Source organism: Macaca mulatta, chromosome 9 (genome assembly GCF_049350105.2).
Source record: "Macaca mulatta isolate MMU2019108-1 chromosome 9, T2T-MMU8v2.0, whole genome shotgun sequence".
NCBI classification, from domain to species: domain Eukaryota; kingdom Metazoa; phylum Chordata; class Mammalia; order Primates; family Cercopithecidae; genus Macaca; species Macaca mulatta.
In genome coordinates this window covers 28,399,178-28,421,867 of record NC_133414.1, presented here as the reverse complement: position 1 = coordinate 28,421,867, position 22,690 = coordinate 28,399,178, and the positions used below count along the sequence as shown (strand labels likewise).

The 22,690-nt window shown below is 42.5% G+C and overlaps 1 protein-coding gene across 20 annotated transcripts in view; it reads left to right on the top strand.

The window, feature by feature from the left end:
• Nucleotides 1–9,714: 9,714 nt before the first annotated feature.
• ANKRD26 (ankyrin repeat domain containing 26) overlaps nt 9,715–22,690 on the top strand; it is a 94,556-nt gene continuing 81,580 nt past the window's right edge. For 13 of the 20 annotated variants that reach the window (XM_077946053.1, XM_077946050.1, XM_077946041.1 and 10 more), the window contains exons 1-5: nt 9,715–10,124; nt 15,321–15,435; nt 15,598–15,771; nt 16,625–16,731; nt 19,764–19,834. Coding sequence is in view for 14 of the 20 variants with exons in the window: in XM_077946045.1 (XP_077802171.1) it covers nt 9,883–10,124; nt 15,321–15,435; nt 15,598–15,771; nt 16,625–16,731; nt 19,764–19,834 (709 nt within the window). In the remaining 6 variants the exon portion in view is untranslated. Of the gene's footprint in view, nt 10,125–11,587; nt 11,734–15,320; nt 15,436–15,597; nt 15,772–16,624; nt 16,732–19,763; nt 19,835–22,690 lie in introns of those variants that run through there. The other 7 variants (XM_077946047.1, XM_077946046.1, XM_077946044.1 and 4 more) reach the window with 2 other exon arrangements.

Below are 22,690 nucleotides of genomic sequence, written 5' to 3'. Positions count from 1 at the left end.
ATGATCTATGTAATTTCAAACTGACAGAAATGTTGTCAGCATAATACATGGATCTCTCATATACGCTGCATCCAGATTTACCAATTGTTTTCATTTTGCCCGTTTTTTATTGCCCCAAACCTGTTCTGTCTCCCTCTCTGTATGTACATACATACACGTATAAAATATTGTTAAAGTCTTATCTGTCTTAAATTTTTTTACATATTTGTTGAGGTATAATTTACATATGATAAAATTCATTGTAAATGTACAGTTGAAAGATGTGTGTGTAATCACCACCACAATCAGGTTTTAGAACATTTCCATCACCCAAAAACATTGTCATACAAGTGTGTGGGTTAATTTTTTAAGAAACTTATGAATCATTTTCAAAGTGACTATAGTTTTATGTTCTAACTAGCAATGTAGGAGGGTTATAGTTTCTCCACATCTTTTTCACTGCTTATAGTCTGCCTTTATTATTATGGCCATTCTAGTGGACCACTCACATCCAAATTAATCTCATCCAAGTTAGATCATTTCTCTAGTGACATAAGATGCTGAGCATCTTCTGTGCTTATTGGCCATTTGTATATCTTCTTTGGAGAAGTGTCTATTCAGATCTTTTACTTCCTCCTTTTAATTGGGTTGCCTTGTTTTTATGAGTTATAAAAGATGTTCTGAATGCAAGTCCTTTATCAGATGGATCTTGCTTTTTTATCCCGTTTCACAATCTCTGCCATTTTGGTGGAGTGTTCAATTCATTTATACTTAATATTATTGATACATTTGAATTTATACCTGTCTTTTGGTATTTTTTTCCTCATAATTAAAGAGATCCCTCTGTTCTTCCTTTTCTACCTTCTTTTGCTTTAAATAATTGGAACTACTGGCTGGGAGCAGTGACTCACCTGTAATCCCAGCAGTTTAGGAGGCTGAGGTGGGCAGACCACTTGAGGCCAGGAGTTTGAGACAAGCCTGGCCAACATGATGAAACACCGTCTCTACCAAAAATACAAAAATTAGTTGTGCGTGGTGGTGCGTGCCTGTAATTCCAGCTATTTGAGTAGCTGAGGCAGGAGAATCACTTGAACTTGGGAGGCAGAGGTTGCAGTGAGCTGGGATCATGCCAGTATACTCCAGCCTGGGTGACAGAGCAAGACACTGTCTCCAATAATAGTAATAATAATAATAATGGTTGGAACTACTGCTTTATACGATCTTAATGTCCTCAATCTTTATCTGGGAATGTCTGGTCTTGCCTTGATTCTCTTCTTTTTTTAAGGATAGTTTGCTGGATATAGAATTTGTGCCTGACAATTTTTTCTTTGACTCTCTTTTAATGTCATCCCAGTGCACCCTGATTTCCATTACTTTTGGTGTTAAGTCAGCTGTTAATTATTGTTGGTCTCCTTTGTGTAATTGTTTTCCTCACTGCTTTTGGGCTTTTTTCTCTGGGCCTTGTCTTTTAAACAGTTTGACTAAGATGTTTTTAGGTGTGGATCTCATAGTGTTTATCCTACTTGGGTTTGTTGTTGGTGGTTTTTGTTTGTTTTAGCTTCTTGGATATATAATGTTTTTTATAAAATTTGAGAGATTTTTGGACATTATTTCTTCGTTACATTTTTCTGCCCTTTGCTCTTTCTTCTGTGGTTCGCCTTATGCAATTGTTGGTACATTTCCTGTTACCCTGGTCTCAGGCTCTGTTAATTTTTTTCAGTCTTTTTCTCCCTCTATTTGTCAGGTTGCGTAATGTTGATTTTTCTTCAAGCTCACCGATGCATCTGCCATCTCAAATCTACTTGCATTTTTTTGTTTCGTAAGTTGAATTTTTCAGCTCCCAGGTTTCCATTTGGTTCTTTCATAACTTTGTACCTCTTTATCGAGATTCTTTGTTCATTGAGTATGTTTTCTTTAACATGATAAACAGATTTCCATTTATTTTTGAACATGTTTATGAAGTCTTTGCTAAATCCAATACCTAAGGATATTCAGGCAGTTTCTCTTGAATACTTTCTTCCTTAGTGACTTATTTTGTAACCACAGTCCCGATAAAGCAATTTATTATTAAGAGTGAACCTAGGCCGGGCGCGGTGGCTCAAGCCTGTAATCCCAGCACTTTGGGAGGCCGAGACGGGCGGATCATGAGGTCAGGAGATCGAGACCATCCTGGCTAACACGGTGAAACCCTGTCTCTACTAAAAAATACAAAAAACTAGCCAGGCGAAGTGGCGGGCACCTGTAGTCCCAGCTACTTGGGAGGCTGAGGCAGGAGAATGGCGTGTACCCGGGAGGCGGAGCTTGCAGTGAGCTGAGATCCGGCCACTGCACTCCAGCCTGGGCCACAGAGCATGACTCCGTCTCAAAAAAAAAAAAAAAAGTGAACCTAAAGAAGACTTAAACGTTTCATAGCTATTCACTCAAAACTATCAGAATGCCAGAATTTCACCTATTATCTATATCATTATTACTTTTAGTAATTGATACATATTTTATTGCTAGATACTCTCTAGTATTTGTTCATATTCATTTTAAAGGCAATTCTGCATTGTTTCAAGCCAGCTAGTTATAAGCATATTTCTTAATATAAGTGTGTAATACTTTAATAAAACGTGGTAGAATATAGATCTTTGGATTGGAAACATAACAGTACTGGATGTGAAGATTTGCAGAGCTGTTTTTTTTTTTTTTTTTTGAGATGAAGTCTTGCTCTGTCGCCCAGGCTGGAGTGCATTGGCATGATCTCGACTCACTGTAACCTTCTTCCAGGTTCAAGCAATTCTCATGCCTCAGCCTCCCAAACAGCTGGGATTCCAGGCACCCGCCACCATGCCTGGCTAATTTTTTTGTATTTTTAGTAGAGATGGGGTTTCACCATGTTTGCCAGGTTGGTCTTGAACTCCTGACCTCAGGTGATCTGTCTGCCTCAGCCTCCCAAAGTGCTGGGATTACAGGCATGAGCCACTGCACCTGGCCAGAGTTGGTATCTTTGAAGTGAGGATTTTACTTATATGCAAATTCTTTTCTGTCAGAGGTGAATCCCTGTTTTAGTCAGGAATATGATATTTATTCCTCTTTCACAACAGGAACTTCATATATATGAGTGCCGTGTGGTGTTCTGAACTATTTCAGTCTTGAATTAGCATGGTAATACATAATGTAGCTAATCTGCTATGAATTTGAGAATGCATTTTATGACAAATTTACAAAGCTGTCAGGGAGGATGGAAAGGTGCTTATTTCTCATATAAAACTGTCTTCAGAGAGCTCGATGTGAATCTTCTGCACACCTGCTTCCTCCTGGAAGCAGGTATGTAACTCATCCCCAGGAAATCAAGCCTGACAAATTCTGATGAGCTGCTTGGCTACTGTGTTGAGACCGGTCTGCTCTCTTAGCATTTGTTTTGGCAAAGAATGTTTGAATGTTTACAGAGGACAGATGTTGGTCAAGTATGAGAGCTGTTGGTGGGAGGGAGAATCCATTTGGGATCCCATATGAAAAGGCCTGTTAAGGGTGCGAGCAGGCCTTAGAAGAGGGTAATCCAAAGTGAATCTGTGGATTCCTTAGGAGCTAAGAGGAAAGGCCAGAGTGGAGTGCATTCATTCAGGTCAAGGCAATTGCAGGTGAAAACAGCTGTGGGAACAGAAGTGTCCCTGTGAGAGTCAGCGTTCAAAGAAAGGCCACATCAAATACTCAAAAGCATCTCACAACAGTATCAGCCAGATAAGAACCACCCTCTGCAGTTTTTGTTTTGTTTTGAGATGGAGTCTCACTCTTTCGTCCAGGCTGAAGTGCTGTGATGCGATCTCAGCTCACTGCAACCTCTGCCTCCCAAGTAACTGAGATTACAGGTGCACACCACCATGCCTGGCTAATTTTTTTGTATTTTTAGTAGAGATGGGGTTTCACCATGTTGACCAGGCTGGTCTCAAACTCCTGACCTCAAGTGGTCTACCCACCTTGGCCTCCCGAAGTGCTGGGATTACAGCAGAAGCCTGTAGAGGAGTCCTGTGCCGGACAGAAATGGCTTGGCTTTGTATCCTCTTTGTGCTCAGTCATTGGCTGGAAGCAGCCTGACAGAAGCAAGGTGCTGGTGAAAGCACCAGCTGGAGGCTACAGTTCAACTGTGCACTCCACAATAGGGTCTCCCGAAGACTGATCTGAACAGTGCAACTCCACGGCCTTTGTATCAATCTGGGTCCAATGACAGCGTAGAAACCACACAGCAATTTAGTTTAATATAAAGAATTACTAAGCTGTGAGATAAGAATAATTATAAAGATGGAAAGAGAAGTCTAAAGGGTACCTTAGGACTGAAGGAGAGTACTCAAGAAGGGGTTAATTTGGGAGGGGGGTTCAAACATTGGTGAATGAGATGGGATTGCAGCCTGCTAGGTGGCAGAGAAGTTTGACTCTATTTGCATGTCTGACTTTCCCTTGCATCTGACTACCCACCTCATTTAATCTGCATCCCAGCAGGTTGTTTCTGCTTGCCTAGAGACCGAGGGGTGGCCCTGGCCTAGGTTCTGGTGTGCTGCTGGGTTGCGTCTTCGTGTTCCTTCTACACCAATGCCAGTAGTGGGTGCTCTGCCCAGGCTGTGCCTTCCCAGAGCATGCAGTGCGTTGACTACCCTGAGCTCTGGCCCCAGCCAGTAACCCTTTTAACATGGACACCATTGGTCTTTGTGAGCAGGCTTGTAACAACTTCCTACCCCCAAGCCTTGTACTGCTGTGTGGGGAAGTGGGCTTCCTGCCTCCTCACAACCATCTATGCACCTATCAGATTGGGCCCCTGATACTCCAGAAGGGTGTTTTATGTTTGCTCGATGACTGTGGACAACTCCCGCCTTGGCAACCACACCCTCTCCAAGGACATCTGAATCCCCAGCCTTGTGAAGCCATTTAAGTTGTTCATACTTTCGGTATAATCTCACTCTAAGGGATTCTTTAGATTTTTCTTTTCACTTTTATACTACTGTTACAGTTAATAGTTCTTTTTTGGGGGAAGGGTTTTTTTTGGTTTTTTTTTAGATGGAGTCTCACTCTGTCGCCAGACTGGAGTACAATGGCGCAATCTTGGCTCACTGCAACCGCTTACTCCCTGGTTCAAGCAATTCTCCTGCCTCAGCCTCCCAAGTAGCTGGGATTATAGGCATGCACCACCACACCCAGCTAATTTTTGTATTTGTAGTAGAGATGGGATTTCACCGTGTTGGCCAGGCTGGTCTGGAACTCCTGACCTCGTGATCCACCCACCTCGGCCTCCCAAAGTGCTGGGATTACAGGCGTGAGCCACAGCACCCAGCCTGAGATGGGTCTTGCTATATTCCCCAGGCTGGTCTCAAACTCCTATGCTCAAATGATCCTCCTGCCTTAACCTCCCAAGAAGCTGGAACTACAGGTATGTGCCACCAAGCCTGGCTAATTTTATTTTATTTTATTTTATTTTTTTTTGAGATGGAGTCTTGCTATTTTCCCAGGCTGGAGTGCAGAGGTGCGATCTCAGCTCTCTGCAGCCTCTGCCTCCTGGGTTCAAATGATCCTCCCACCTCAGCCTCCTGAGTAGCTGGAATTACAGGCATGCACCACCATGCCTGGCTAATTTTTTTTTGTATTTTTAGTAGAGACAGGGTTTCATCACGTTGGCCAGGCTGCTGTTGAACTCCTAACTTCAAGTGATCTGCCCACCTCAGCCTCCCGAAGTGCTGGGATTACAGGCATGAGCCACCATGTCTGGACATGGCTGTTTTTTTTTTGTTTTTTTTTTTTTTGAGACAGAGTCTTGCTCTGTCACTCAGGCTGGAGTGCAGTGGCACAATTTTGGCTCACTGCAACCTCCACCTCTCGGGTTCAAGTGATTCTCCTGCCTCAGCCACTGAATAGCTGGGATTATAGGTGCCTGCCACCACACCTGGCTAAATTTTATATTTTTAGTGGAGATGGGGTTTCACCATGTCGGCCAAGCTGCTCTCTGACCCCAAGTGAGCCACCCACCTCCGTCTCCCAAGGTATGTAATCCCTGCTGGGATTACAGGTGTGAGACACGGTGCCCAGCACTGGCCATGGGTAATTTAAAAAAACTTTTTGGAGACATGTTCTGGCTATATTGCCTAGGCTGGTTGTTGGGAACAAGCCCCCCAAAATCTGGCCATAAACTGGCCCCAAAAGGGGCCATAAAAAAATCTCTGCAGCACTGTAACATGTTCATGATGGCCATAACGCCAACGCCGGAAGTTTGTGGGTTTACCGGAATGCAGGGCGGAAAACTGCTTAAAGGCATTCTTAAGCCACAAACAATAGCATGAACGATCTGTGCCTTAAGGACATGCTCCTGCTGCAGTTAACTAGCCCATTCCTTTGTTTCCCATAAGGGATACTTTTAGTTAATTTAGTATCTATAGAAACAATGCTAATGACTGGCCTGCTGTTAATAAATACATGGGTAAATCTCTGTCCTCTGTTCGGGGCTCTCAGCTCTGAAGGCAGTGAGGCCCCTGATTTCCCACTTCACACCTTTATATTTCTGTGTGTGTGTCTTTAATTCCTCTAGCGCCGCTGGGTTAGGGTCTCCCCGACCGAGCTGGTCTTGGCGCTGGTCTTAAACCCCTGACTTCAAGCAATCTTCATGCCTTAGCCTCCCAAGTAATTGGGATTACAGGCACAAGCTAACATGCAAAACTTCTATAGTAAATAATAATTTGTATTAAAATTTTCTTGTTCAGGTTACTAGGTGGTTTCTCTCCTGATTGAAACCTGGCTGACACATTATTTCTTTCTAGGATGTACTTTTTTCCCCCATCTTCCCCCCTCTGACAAACTCCTGTTTATTCTTTAAGTTTCGGCTTTTAAATTTTAATTTAATTTAATTTTAGAGACAAGGTATTGCTATGTTGCCCTGGGTGATCTCGAACTCTTGAGCTCAAGTGATCCGCCAGTCTCAGCCTTTCAAAGTGCTGGGATTACAGGCCTGCACCACCATGCCCAGCCCTAAATCTCAGCTTTGACATCACTTCTGCATGTGCCTCTCTCCCTGACCCACCACCCTTCTCTTGACATGATGCTGTAGGCCCTCTGTGCTCCCCCTTAATGTGGCACTAAACATGAAATTTGCCTCCCTCCCTGAACTGAAGAATGACACATCTGTTGTTTCCTCACTGACTCTCACAATACCTAGAATAAAGAAGGTTCCCGGCCGGGCGCGGTGGCTCAAGCCTGTAATCCCAGCACTTTGGGAGGCCGAGGCGGGCGGATCACAAGGTCAGGAGATCGAGACCATCCTGGCTAACACGGTGAAACCCCGTCTCTACTAAAAACACAAAAAACTAGCCGGGCGAGATGGCGGGCGCCTGTAGTCCCAGCTACTCGGGAGGCTGAGCCAGGAGAATGGCGTGAACCCGGGAGGCGGAGCTTGCAGTGAGCCGAGATCGCGCCACTGCACTCCAGCCTGGGGGACAGAGCAAGACTCCGTCTCAAAAAAAAAAAAAAAAAAAAAAAAAAGAAGGTTCCCAGAACATGTTTCTGTTTAGTGTTGTGGCCTCCTTACTGTGATCATCCCAGGTCTTGGATCTCCAGGAGATACAGGCAGATGGGCCTCAATACCCTTGAGCCCTTATGTTCTAATCATGGTTTAATTATAGTCTCATTATTCCTCAACAGATACAGCAGAATGCATGGGAAGACACATTTCAAAGAATGAACCAGTTTTGGAAAAGGGTTTGATGAATTTCTTGGTAACTCTTAAAAGGAGAAAACGTGTGACAGCCTTGAACTGGAATTAAAGAGCTTTATCTGGCCGGGCACGGTGGCTCATGCCTGTAATCCCAGCACTTTGGGAGGCTAAGGCGGGCGGATCACGAGGTCAGGAGATTGAGACCATCCTGGTTAACAAGGTGAAACCCCGTCTCTACTAAACAAAATACAAAAATTAGCTGGGGGTGGTGGCGGGCGCCTGTAGTCCCAGCTACTCTGGACTTTTTGGGGATCCAGCATTTGGCTGACGAATTCAACACCTTAGAGCTGGCCTAACATAGTCCTTGAGTATCTCTGGTCTATACAAAAACACTATAGTCAACCAAATCTCTACAACTTACCTGGAGGGTGGTGTGTGATTCCTATATCTGTCCAGACTGGTAATGTCTTTGGCTCTCATTTCAGGATGCATTAGGAAACGTCAGAGTCTTCTGTTCAAAGTCAGTCTTCTCCACATTTGAGTATTTTTTGTTTGTTTGTTTTTGTTTTTTGAGATGGAGTCTTGGTCTGTTACCCAGGCTACAGTGCAGTGGTGTGATCTCTGCTCACTGCCACCTCTGCCTCCCAGGTTCAAGCGTTTCTCCTGCCTCAGCCTCCCGAGTAGCTGGGACTACAGGCATGCGCCACCACGCCCAGCTAATTTTTGTATTTTTAGTACAGACGGGGTTTCACCACGTTGGCCAGGCTGGTCTCAAACTCCTGACCTTAGGTGATCCACCTGCCTCGGCCTCCCAAAGTGCTGGGACTTGACTAGCTTCATAGATCACCCTGGGGAATGTCGAGGAGACAACATAACTTTCTAGCTGGGCTAGTATAGGAGGAAAATTCTTGGTGATGATAGTGGAAACCACTCTCCCACATCAAAACCATTTGATCTAGCTAAGCTGGAGAGGCCTGAGAAGTGTTGTTTTGTTTTTGCTCATTTCCCTCTTGCCAATAAAGACTCCTGTTCTGGGGCCAGCCATCTCCTCCACAGGGACCCTATAGCTGTCCAGAGCTATGGAGGTGCATTCCAGCAGCAATTTCTGCTGAGACTCCAGACGCTTGGCATCTGCGTTGCTAATTCCAATTTGTTGTCAAATTATTCAATCTAGGCTGGGCGCGGTGGCTCACACCTGTAATCCCAGCACTTTGGGAGGCTGAGATGGGAGCATCATTTGAGCCCTGGAGTCGGAGACCAGCCTGGGCAACATGACGAGACCCTGTCTCTACAAAAAATGCAAAAATAGCCGGGCGTGGTAGCGTGCGTCTGTAGTCTCAGCTACTCACACGGGAGACTGAGGTGGGAGGATCGTTGAGCCCAGGAGGTGGAGGCTGCAGTAAGCCGTGATTGCACCACTGCACTACAGTCTGGGCGACAGAGCGAGATTCTGTTGGGGGGGAAAAAAGAGAGATGTAACCTTGGAAAATTAAAAGCAAAAAATAGAACGTAAGACGGGGCCAAAGGCAGAGGGGTGGGGGAAGAAGGCATGCAGAAATGCGTTTTCATTTCTTCTGAGAATGTGCATTGGTTTCTCCTCGTAAGTTTGCACTTAACACATATTGCCACGATCTCCGAAATCCTGTGCCCTCTGTTGTTGCATCTGTTAAGTTTTCATGGAGACCAGCTGGAACCCAAAGGGACGTGGAAGGGGAATAAACTGAGAGATACGGAGATTGAGAGTTTCTTAGGAGAGTTTTCTCGGATAAGAGGCCTTCAGCATCTTAAAACTCCACGCTACTCCAGTCCCAGTCATGCGCAAAGGCTGCTTCCCCATAGGCGCGAGGGTTCTTTTCGCAAACCTCCTGAACATTCAGCCAAACTCCCACCGACATTTGTTTGAATGGAACAATGTTTGAATTGACAGCAACGCAGGGCTGCTCCCAAACAGCCTCCGAGATTTGCGAGGCCTGGGCCTTGCACATGCGCACGGAGCACCCTGGGGGCCACTGGGTCTTCCAGCGCACGCGCATGGACCTTGCAGTCCGAGGCGCGCATGCGCACTTGTGTCTAGCGGTTTCGCTTGCTTGGTAACCCGGAGGGAAAGATTGGAAACCGCGGAGTTTCCTCTGGGAGGCCGCGGCCAGCCGGGGCTGACTTGCTATGTTGGGCTCCGGGGGCCGTTAAAAGGCGAGAGAGACATGAGGTGTCTCTGAAGCCCGGTCGCCTGGGCCATGAAGAAGATTTTTAGCAAGAAGGGCGAATCGCCCTTGGGCTCCTTCGCGCGGCGGCGGAGGAGCAGCGCGGGCGGCGGGGGCGAGCTCGGGGAGGGCGCCTACTCGCAGCCCGGCTACCACGTCCGAGACCGAGATCTCGGCAAGATTCACAAAGCTGCCAGCGCGGGTAATGTGGCGAAAGTGCAGCAGATCCTTTTGCTCAGGAAGAATGGCTTGAACGATAGAGACAAGATGAACAGGTAATAGTCGCAAGCCTGGACTGAATGCCACGGGGGTAGGCGGGCAGGAAGAGGGGCCTCGTTTGTGGAAGCCACCTGGGGCCTGGATCAGCCTCCCACGGGCTTCGCAGCCCCTGGGACGGTGACCACCTTGCGGGTCTCCAGCTCCCAGGCCGCCTTTCTGAGCAGAAAAAAAAAAAAACCAGAACTCTAGCTGGTTTCCGATCCCCCCGAAATCCCCTTAGAACTTAAGTGACAATTTTAAAGTGAGTTAACGAACAAAAGCACGTACAGCGTTTTATTTTTAATGTACACATTTAAGACATAATGTCATATACTTTATGGAAAGGTGCATAATGAGATAAGCAGTTTCCATAATATAGCAACTTCTGGGTTAAAAATTATTTCTATAAAATCTTTTATTCGTCAGGCGCGGTGGCTCGCGCCTGTAATCACAGCACTTTGGGAGGCTGAGGCGGGAGGATTGCTTGAGGCCAGGAGTTCAAGGCCAGCCTGGGCATTATAGCGAGGCCCTCCCTCACCCCCCGCCCATCTCTAATAGTCTCAGTTACTTGGAAGACTGAGGCAGGGGCATCACTTGAGCCCAGGAGTTCTAGGCTGCAGTGAGGTATGTGAGTGACAACAGAGCAAGACCCTATCTTTCAAAAAGAAAAAGAAATAAAATGCCTTTAGGAAACAGACATGTAATTTGTTTTTGTTGGCATTGCTTAAGCAATCCATAGAATGGATTTTATGAATAAATGTCAGTGCATGATAATATGTGACCATTGAAAGTGGCAGTAGAGGCCAGGCGTGGTGGCTCACGCCTGTAAACCCAGCACTTTGGGAGACCAAGGCAGGCGGATATCCTGAGATCAGAAGTTCGAGACCAGCTTAGGCAACATGGTGAAACCCCGTCTCTGCTAAAAATACAAAAATTAGCCAGGCGTGGTGGCGGGAGCCTATAATCCCAGCTACTCAGAAGACTGAGGCAGGAGAATCGCTTGAACCTGGGAGGCAGAGGTTGCAGTGAGCCAAGATCATGCCACTGCACTCCATCCAGCCTGGGCAACAAGAGCAAAACTCCATCTCAAAAAAATAAAAAATGAAAAGAAAGTGGCAATAGATACAGAAGTATATTGGCATGTGAGGATACACTTTGGTATCTCAAGTGAGAAAAAAATCAGTTTGATTGTACAATATCAGTTTGATATGTATATACAGACTGGTCTTGTGTTAGCTGAAAATATGTACAAAACGTGGCAAAATTTGTTATTTCTGGGCATTTGTATAATAAGTCAAACTCTTTCCTTTTTCTTTATGATTTCTGCAATGAGTATGTATAAAAGTTCTACTGAGAATTTGTTGATGAAGTAATCCTTGGGAAAAGAGCAGGAATATGAATCTTGCACACATAAAAATAATTCCCCCCCCCCTTTTTTTTTGGTGGATTGCTGTCGTCTGACAACTTTTATCCTTTTCAGAAGTAAAGGGGATCTTGGCTGGGCACGGTGGCTCATGACTGGAATCCCAGCACTTTGGGAGGCCCAGGCAGGAGGATTGCTTGACCCAGGAGTTCGAAACTAGCCTGGGCAACATAGCAAGACCCTGTCTCTATTAAAAATGTAAGGTAAATCTGATCTTTTTTCTTGCCACCAAAAAGTAAGAAGATAAAAAGTAAAAAGAAAAGAAAAAGGGTATCTTTCTATCTGTATTTATAGATTTTATGTATTTTACCATATACGTTTTTATTATAGATTTATTATATATGCAAACAGGTACAATCATTTTATTTTAGTTGTGTCCTCATGACAATAAAAATACCGAATATAAATGATAATTAGGCCAGATTCAATGGCTTACGCCTGTAATCCCAGCACTTTGGGAGGCTGAGGAGGGCGGATCACTTGAGTCCAGGAGTTGGAGACCAGCCTGGCCAACATGGTGAAACCCTTCTGTACTAAAAGTACAAATATTAGCCAGGTGTGGTGGTACGCACCTGTAGTCTCAGCTACTTGAGAGACTGAGGCAGGCAGTAGAGTAGGGTGAACCTGGGAGGCGGAGGGTACAGTGAGCCGAGATTGCACTCTGCAATCCACCCTAGGTGACAGAGCGAGACTGCATCTCAAAAAATAAATAAATAAATAAATATTATTGCAAAAGAATAAAAGAATTGCTCTACTTTATAAGAATTTTATTTAAAAATATTGAACTCCCTAACGATTTTTCCATTCTTTCAATCCATTTATTCATCAAACATAAGCTGAATACCTGTTATGTAGCAGACATAGTCTACTATCTTTTTTTTTTTTTTTTTTTTGAGACAGAGTCTCCCTCTGTCACCGAGGCTGGAGTGCAATGGCCAGATCTCAGCTCACTGCAACCTCTGCCTCCCGGGTTCAAACGATTCTCCTGCCTCAGTCTCCCAAGTAGCTGGGATGGCTAAATTTTTTTTTTTTTTTTTTGTATTTTTAGTAGAGACAGGCTTTCACCGTGTTAGCCAGGATGGTCTCGATCTCCTGACCTCGTGATCTACCCGCCTCGGCCTCCCAAAGTGCTGAGATTACAGGTGTGGGCCACCGCGCCTGGCCTATTTTGTTGTTGTGTTTTGTTTTTGTTGTTGAGATGGAGTCTCGCTTCTTCGCCCAGGCTGGAGTGCAATGGTGTGATCTCGGCTCAGTGCAACTTCCACCTCCTGGATTCAAGCAGTTCTCCTACCTCAGCCTCCCCAGTAGCTGGGATTACAGGCACGTGCCACCATGCCTGGCTAATTTTTGTTTTTTTGTTTTTTTTTTTTTTTTTTTTTTTGAGACGGAGTCTCGCTCTGTCGCCCAGGCTGGAGTGCAGTGGCGCGATCTCGGCTCACTGCAAGCTCCGCCTCCCGGGTTCACGCCATTCTCCTGCCTCAGCCTCCCGAGTAGCTGGGACTACAGGCGCCCACAACCGCGCCCGGCTAATTTTATGTATTTTTAGTAGAGACGGGGTTTCACCGTGGTCTCGATCTCCTGACCTTGTGATCCGCCCGCCTCGGCCTCCCAAAGTGCTGGGATTACAGGCGTGAGCCACCGCGCCCGGCCGCTAATTTTTATATTTTTAGTAGAGATGGGGTTCTGCCATGTTGGCCAGGCTGGTCTTGAACTCCTGACCTCAAGTGATCTGCCTGCCTTGGCCTCCCAAAGTGTTGGGATTACAGGCATGAGCCACCGCACCCAGCAACATAGTCTACTTTAATCTCTCAGGACCTTTCCATCCTTAAAACCTTTATGTTTACATACCTGCCCAGCCTGAGCAAGTTGAGAGATTTAAAATTAGACTATTAGGGCAATCTCAGTTGAAACTTTTCCTCCCTCCTCTTATTTATTTATTTTTTTGAGAAGAAATCATGCTCTGACACCCAGGCTGGAGTAAAGTGGTGTGATCTTGGCTCACTGCAACTTCACCACCAGGGTTCAAGTGATTCTTCTACCTCAGCCCCCCGAATAGCTGGGATTACAGGCACGTGCCACCATGTCCGGCTAATTTTTGTATTTTTAGCAGAGATGGGGTTTTACCATGTTGGTCAGGCTGATCTTGAACTCCTGACCTCAAGTGATCTGCCTGCCTCGTCCTCCCAAAGTGTTGGGATTACAGGCGTGAGCCACTGCGCCCAGCCCCTCTTTTTAAACAAAAGTGTTTCTGAAGGTAGGAAATTATAAGAGATAACCTTTAACTGTCCTTTTGAAAATGTATGTCTTAAACACTAATATTAGTCATTGGAAATACCTGCATATATTCTATAAATCTAAATATTGAATAAAATGAGCCAACCTATTCATTTGAATCCTGAGTTTCTTTGTGTTGAAGTTTCTTGAAAACACAGTAAGAATTACTTTGTTTTAAAAGTTTGTTTTTCAATTTTAAAAATGCTTCCAATTATAGTTGTAATAAATCATGAATTGCAAGTGGCATTCCAATGTCAGAGATGTTGAAATGTGAGAAAATGAGCCTCGTAGAATCACTGAAATACAGTGTTATCTCTAATTTTATTTATTTATTTTTTTTGTAGACAGGGTCTCTCTCTGTTGCCCAGGCTAGAGTATAGTGGCATGATCACAGCTCACTGCAGCCTCAACCTCCTGGGCTCAAGCGATTCTTTGGCCTTAACCTCCTGAGTAGCTGGGACCACAGGTGTGGACCATCATGCCTGGCTACTTTTTAAATTTTTTTGTAGAGATGGGGTCTCACTGTGTTGCCCAGGCTGGTCTCAAACTCTTGGACTCAAGCAGTCATCCTACCTCAGCCTCCCAAAGTTCTGGGATTCAGGCATGAGCCACCATGCCTGGCCTTATCTCTGGTCTTTAAAACATACTGTCAACTAGGTATAATTGTATCATTTCATTTAATTAAACATTTTTGTCAAACAGTAGTAATGGTAATTATATCTAAGAATTATTGAGCTCTTATTTGTGCTAGGAACTGTTCTAAACATTTTGCATAGATTCTCATTTAAGCATCCCAGTGGTGTCCTATGAGATAGCTACTATTTTGATCCCCATTTTATTGATGAGGAAACTGAGGCACTTACTAAGCCGTAATGAGTAAATGACAGAGCTTAAAGTAGGATTCAACCCCAAGTTGAACTGAATCCAAAGGTCAAGCCTTTTCTATTCAAATAGGTTGCTCTTTCATTAATGTGGTGAGTAGTAAGAGCTAATCAGTATTGTACTTTTTTCAGAAGAAAATTAAATACTTGTTTTGAAGGCAGAGGATTAACATATGTATTAGTCTGTTCTCATGCTGCTAATAAAGCCATACCCTTTATTATATGGGTAATTTATGAAGGAAAGAGGTTTAATTAACTCACAGTTCAACCTGGTTGGGGAGGCCTCAGGAAACTACGATCATGGTGGAAGGAGAAGCAAACATGTCCTTAACATGGTGTCAGCAAGGAGAAGTGCCAAGCAGAAGGGGGAAAAGCCCCTTATGAAACCGTCAAATATTGTGAAACCTCACTATCACAAGAGCAGCAGCATAGGGGAACCACCCCCACATGATTCAGTTACCTCCCACTGAGTCTCCCTCACCACACGTAGGGATCATGGGAACTGCAGTTTAGGATTTGGTTGGGGACACAGCCAAACCGTATCAACATGCTATTTAATGTTTATAGTTTTATGAATCATTGTGTGTTTTGAGACAGTGCACTACAGTTTATAAAAAGTCCTGTTGCTCTCCTAGGACGGCTCTACATTTGGCCTGTGCCAATGGTCATCCAGAAGTAGTAACTCTCCTGGTGGACAGAAAATGCCAGCTCAATGTCTGTGACAACGAAAACAGGACAGCTCTGATGAAGGTATATAGGAGCCAGCTCTTTCAGCATGAGATGGATTTGACTTAAATACATAGAATGAAAATGAATTTATCTCATTAAAATATAACTAATTGGTGAAACCTGTGGTGTGTTTACTTTGCATTCCTAGAATTTATGATCTGTTTCTTGGTCTAATACTGGCAGGCTGTACAATGCCAGGAAGAGGAATGTGCAACTATTCTACTAGAACATGGTGCTGATCCAAATCTTGCCGATGTCCATGGCAACACTGCTCTCCACTATGCTATCTATAATGAGGACATACCAGTAGCAACAAAGCTGCTTTTGTATGATGCAAATATTGAAGCAAAAAACAAGGTATAGATCAACCAATTTTATTTTTACAATATTTGAAATGCATTTGTTTCAACAGCAACATATGTAAGGGTTAGTTTTCCATATTTGGAAGCGCAAGCATTCCCTGAGTGAAAGTATTTTAAAATAACTTGTCTAAGATTTTACTTTAAATGTTTATACTTATTAGGCAGTGCACCTTTTTTTATGCATTTATTGTAAATACTTGTGAAAACACAACTTGTTACAGGCAAATCTTACTTTGTTTTTTTTTTTTTTTTTTGAGACAGAGTCTTACTCTGTCTCCCAGGCTGAAGTGCAGAGGCATGATCTCGGCTCATTGCAACCTCTGCCTCTGCCTCTGCCTCTGCCTCTGCCTCCTGGGTTCAAGCAATTCTCCTGCCTCAGCCTCCCGAGTAGCTGGGATTACAGGCACCCACCACCATGCCCGGCTAATTTTTGTATTTTTAGTAGAGATGGGGTTTTGCCATGTTGGCCAGGCTGGTCTCGAACTCCTGACCTCAGGTGATCCGCCCACCTCAACCTCCCAAACTGCTGGTATTACAGGCATAAGCCACTGTGCCCAGCCTAGAAGCTCTTGGTTTTGATGGGAAACAATACAATAAATACAATATGCCATGCCAAATGGTGTGATAGAAGCAAATATTCTTGAAACCGGTAAACGTTTGAAGTGAGTTTTGGAGATGACTGGAGTTCATGTGGTGAGGCAGAGGAGGGGTGTTTCAAGGGAAGCAAGTGTTTTTTTATTTGTTTTCTGTTTTATATGTTTCAATTCATAGGATCTGACATAGGGTTTTCAGTTCAGCCAAGAAATATGTCATTTTATGCATTTTAAATTGTTTTTGCTGTCTCACAGGATGACCTCACGCCACTTCTAGTTGCAGTAAATGGAAAAAAGCAGCAAATGGTGGAATTTTTAATAAAGAAAAAAGCAAATGTAAATGCAGTGGATAAATTGGAAAGGTACAGTAGCTGGTTTTGTTTTGTTTTTTTAAACCTGTGTGTTTAGAAGGTTTTTTAGATCTGCGTTTTGCATGTTACAGATTTTTTAAACCTGCTGGTTGTTCTTGAGGGGCAACAGTGATTCTGTTGCTGTTTCTCACTCAAGTCAGAAATATTAATAAGAAGATTAACACAATTATGGGGATATAGTGACAAATAGCAACACAAATCAGGTAGAAAAGCAGTTGCTTGGAGTGGGCAGTATAAAAGACTATACAGTAGGATTCCTCTTCTCATAATATTGACTGATGTTTGTTATTTGTAAACCCATGTTTTTGGCCATGTGATCTGTTAGCTAATGAGGTTTCTTACCAGTTCTATAAGTTTTATAAAATGTAGACTTTAACTTTTAGTTTACTTTGTTTTTTTTTGTTTGACATATAGTCTCCCTGTGTCACCCAGGCTGGAGCGCAGTGGCGCAATCTAGGCTCACTGCAACCTCCGCCTCCCAGGTTCAAGTGAGTCTCATGTCCCAACCTCCTGAGTAGCTGGAATTACAGGCATGCACCACCGCGCCTGGCTAATTTTCGTATTTTTTTTTTTTTCAGTTGAGACAGGGTTTCACGATGTTGGTCAGGCTGGTTTCGAACTCCTGACCTCGTGATCCGCCCGCCTTGGCCTCCCAAAGTGTTGGGATTACAGGTGTAAGCTACTGCGCCCGGCAACTTTTTAACTCAATATTGAACTTCTTAACCCTTTTATGGTGATGTTCTAACCTCTGTTTATGCGCTTTTCCTTCAGAAATGCTGTATTAAACATCAATAGCAGTTTGAAATCATTTTTTTGGGTGCCTCTTGGCTTTAAGTTGCTGTGTTCTTTGAAGAATACTTAGGTTATCCCTAGGTGACTATTGATTGCTATTACCAGATACTGTAGTTTCATTATTTTTTTCCTTTTCTATTTTTAGTATATTTTGATGTTTTTATTTTTAATTGGTATGGGCAAAGGGAAGAAAGACAGTTTTAATTGGATAAACTTTTCCTTTATTGAAGACAAGCTATAGATGGGTGATAAAGAGAAAAGAGGCTTTAAATTCACACAAGAGTGGATTTCATTCCTTGCTCTCCCACTTGTTAAGTGTGTAAGCTTGGGGAACTTACTTATCACCAAATGTTTTCTGATATGAAAAGGGGGATACTAAATATATCTCAAGGTGGTTGTATTTAAGTAAGATTATATAACATTTAATTCGGTGCCTAGCCCACGCTTATTGGCATCATTAGCTGAAACTACTGTGACTCCTATTATTACCATTATTGTTATTATTATTTGAGACAAGATCTGGCTCTGTCACCGAGGCTGGAGTGCAGTGGTGCCATCTTGGCTCACTACAATGTCCGCCTCTCAGGCTCAAGCAATCCTCCTGCCTCAGTCTCCCGACTAGCTGGGACTATAGGCATGTGCCACCACACCCAGCTAAGTTTTGTATTTTTTGTAGAGATGGGATTTCGCCATATTACCCAGGCTGGCCTCGAACTCCTGGGCTGTAGAGATCTACCCATCTCGGCCTCCCGAAGTGCTTGGATGAGCTGCCGCACCTGGCCACCATTATTAGTAATATTGTTTTAAGCCTGCGGGTGGCTCTTACCTGACCCTTAGCTGACTTGCAATTGTAATATATTATATCAGACTAGAGAAGAAATGGAGAATTCTTCATTTAAATCTTTGCCTACTTTAGATAAGTAAACTCAGCATAGGCTTTTGCCATCAAAGGACTTCTATATAATACCCCAGTGAGACTAGAGGCCTCTTTTTTGTCCCTTCCTTTTAGCCTTGGTGGTAATTTACAAAGATGAGCATGCAAGATGCTTATGTCTGTTAGTAGATGTAGTTAATTCTACACAGACAGGCAAGATACTAAATTGGTAAAGTATATCAAATTATCTGTGTACGTAACTTTGTTAAAGTTCCTGGGATGAAATTATATCTCTTATTTTATTTATTTTTATTTATCTTTTCTGCCCTTGCTGTGATCAGTTAGTTCAGTAATAAGGGACAATTCTGTTATCTAGTTTAATGAGATGCTATATTTATAAGTGAATTCAGTTACAAATTATGAAATTTACTCAGATTGGAAACCACAAAGAATAGAATAACTAATAACCAAAATTAGGACTTAGTAATATTTTCTGAAAGTGGCAACATTTGAATATTAGAACCCTTGGAGAAATGTTTAATCGGGTTTTGTTTGGGATTCCAAAATAGTTTTAGCAAGAAGATTCAGGAACAAATTATTCCATTTCTTTACTATTTCTCTGAGCATTTAAAAAGTGTTACCTTGTTAAATCTTTATAACCGTAGTGAAATAAGGCAGTAAAATCCTTATTTTTTAGAAGATGTTGAGCCTAAGAGAAACATTTTGTCCAAAAACAAATAGCTGTTGGTTATAGAGCTAGGACTTCTTCTGGGTTCAGAACACTTTCCATTATGTCAAGCTAACTCTAGTTAATTTGCTGAGCTATACTGCCCTTACTTCATAACTATTTTACCTTACTGTTTTTTTTCTTTAATTTGAAGCTTAGTAAGAAGTTTGGGCCAGGTACAGTGGCTCACGCCTGTAATCCCAGCACTTTGGGAGGCCGAGGCAGGCGAATCACGAGGTCAGGAGTTCAAGACTAGCCTGTCTAACATGGTGAAACCCTGTCTCTACTAAAAATACAAAAAATTAGCTGAAATTAGTGAGGGGCGCCTGTAATCCCAGCTACTCGGGAGGCTGAGGCAGGAGAATCACTTGAACCTGGGAGGCGGAGGTTGCAGTAAGCCGAGATCATACCACTGCATTCCCGCCTGAGCAACAGAGTAAGACTCTGTCTCAAAAAAAAAAAAAAAAAGAAAGTTTGTAGAGCTCACATATTTGAAGTGTATGTGATAATTAAAGTTCTGCTATTAGCTCTGATGTTGGCTGAAATACTCTAAGATTTTGAGATATTTGGTAAATATTTTTTTGTATCCGTATTAAAATAATTTTATATATTACATTTTTCTATACATAGCAGTCACCAACTAATTCCAGAGTATAAAGAAGAAAGGATACCTAAAAATTCTTCTCAAAATAGTAATTCAGGTAAGACTTCCGATAGTGGATTACTCTTGGTAAATACCATGGATAAAAAAGTAGAAGTAAGGAAGTGTTGATCACAGAAAAGCAGTTAAAAAAATCAGTGTATAAAGTGCATGTGTATTTTTTCTTAATTTCTCTTGGTAATTTAGAATTCAGAATTATTTAAGAAGTTACTTGTAGTTATTTATTATGTCAAATGGTACTATCTGAAAAAAATTCATTTACTTAGTTATCATCCCTAAATTCCTATATGAAATTTTTGTATAAATAGGAAAAAAGGTTTTTAAGTTAGTATGTTGTGTATTTCCTTTATAATCACATTATAATGAACTAGACTTGTAAAAAAAGGATATTCTATTTAATTTTTATAATAAATGATTTGTGTTTATTAAATGAATATTAATTACAGTTGACCCTTGAGCAATGTGCATGTTAGGACTGGTAATCCCTGTGCAGCTGAAAATCTGCATTAACTTTCGACTCCCCCAAAACTTAACTACTAATTGCCTACTGTTGACTGCAAGCCTTATGATAATATAGTCAATTAACATGTATTACATATACATATTATATAATGTATTATAGTAAAGTAAGCTACAAGAAAGAAATTATGATTAAGAAAATCATTAAAGAAGAAAAAATGTATTTACTACTCATTGAGTGGAAGCTGATTATCATAGAGGTCTTCATCCTGCTTGTCAACATGTTGAGTAGACTGAGAAGTAGGAGGAAGAGGAGAGGTTGGTCCTGCTGTCTTGGGGTGGCAGAGGTGAAGAAGTCCATATATAGGTGGACTTGTGCAGTTCAAACCTGTATTGTTCAAGTGTCATTACATAGTGATTTGTGTCACTAAAAATTAACTATCTTTAAAAGTGGGAACTCAACAGTATCCTTCTGGTACCATAAACAAATGGCAGTAAGAACTGCAGAACTTAGCCAGTGTGCACCAATACCAATAGGAAATTATTTTTTAAAGATACTGAATACAGAAGTCAGAAAAGCAATTCCTTGTTGAGAAGCACAAGTCATATTACTTATTCTTAAACCAACAAAATCTCATTATTACTGATTTTATTCAACCTAAGTTGAAATAGGATGCTTCTGGCCAGGTGCGATGGCTCACACCTATAATCCCAGCACTTTCAGAGGCCTAGGCAGGCGGATTATGAGGTCAGGAGTTCAAGACCAGCCTGGCCAATATGGTGAAACCTTGTCTCTACTAAAAATACAAAACTTAGCTGGGTGTGGTGACACGCATCTGTAATCCCAGCTACTCAGGAGGCAGAGGCAGGAGAATGGCTTGAACCAGGAGGCAGAGGTTGCAGTGAGCCAAGATTGTGTCACTGCACTCCAGCCTGGGTGACAGAATGAGACTCCATCTCAAAAAAAAAAAAAAAAAAAAAAGGTGTGTTCTTCTGTCTGCTGGATAATTGTGATGATAACAGTAATTTTATTAGAATAAAACACTCCATTATCATTAGCTAAAAGATTATCATGATGAATATTCAAATATCTCAACTCTGGGCTCAATGAATTATAATGGAAGTACAAAAATATCCAATGGGAGACTCTAAAAAAAAAAAAAGTACAGAAAGGTTTTTTTTTTTTTCCCCAAGATGGAGTTTCACTCTTGTTGCCCAGGCTGGAGTGCAATGGTGCGATCTCGGCTCACTGCAGCCTCCGCCTCCCAGGTTCAAGCGGTTCTCCTGCCTCAGCCTCAGCCTCCCGAGTAGCCGAGATTACAGGCACCTGCCACCACGACCGGCCAATTTTTGTATTTTTAGTAGAGACGCAGATTCACCATGTTGGTCTCGAACTCCTGACCTTAGGTGATCTGCCCACCTTGGCCTCCCAAAGTGTTAGGGTTACAGGCTTGAGACACTGTGCCCAGTCAGAAATGTTTCACCATGACAAAAATGCTACTATGCTACCTGGATGTGACATTGAATGCACTGTATAATCTGAACTGCATGAAGACACATTTAATTTAGTACATATTTATCAAATAACTTTTATAGGTTAGGTTTTGCAAGTTGCAAGAAACATGACTATGGAACAGATATAGTTTTGGTCTTTAAAGTTTTCATAATAGAATGGAGCTGTTCTATTTCATTTGTGGTTTTTCAATGAAAACGTAACTGATTTCTATAATTGTTTACTTAGCAAATAACTGTCAAGTATCTTTTAGGTACTAAGCATTTTTCTAGTGTTACACAATGCAAACATTTTATTTCTTTTCTTTGCTCTTGTTGCCCAGGCTGGAGTGCAGTGGTGTGATCTTGGCTTGGCTCACTGCAACCTCCGCCTCCCAGGTTCAAGCAATTCTCCTCCCTCAGCCTCTCAGGTAGCTGGGATTACAGGCATGTACCACCACACCCGGCTACTTTTGTATTTTTAGTAGAGATGGGGTTTCACCAAGTTGGTCAGGCTGGTCTCGAACTCCTGATCTCAGGTGATCACCCATCTTGGCCTCCCAAAATGCTGGGATTACAGGTGTAAGCCACCATGTCCAGCTTCCTTTTTTTTTTTTTTTTCAAATCCACATCAGCTAACCACAAAATACAAACATTTAAAAAATAGAGTCAGGTGCTTATTATGATCATTGTAATTTTTATTGTTTACTACTTTATTCAGTGCTTTTTGTGTGCCAGATGCCCTCTGGGAGCTTCTAATTATCATTTATTCTGTATTTATTATGTATTATTATGTGCCAGACACTTTATGGTAAAGAATTAAAGTTTTAAAACAGTGGGTGGGATATAAGGTAAGCATGCAGAGTGAGTAGAAGTTTGCCAGGTACAAAGTCAGAAGAATGATCCTTAACAGAAGGAACAACTGACAAGATTCCATGCTTGGCAG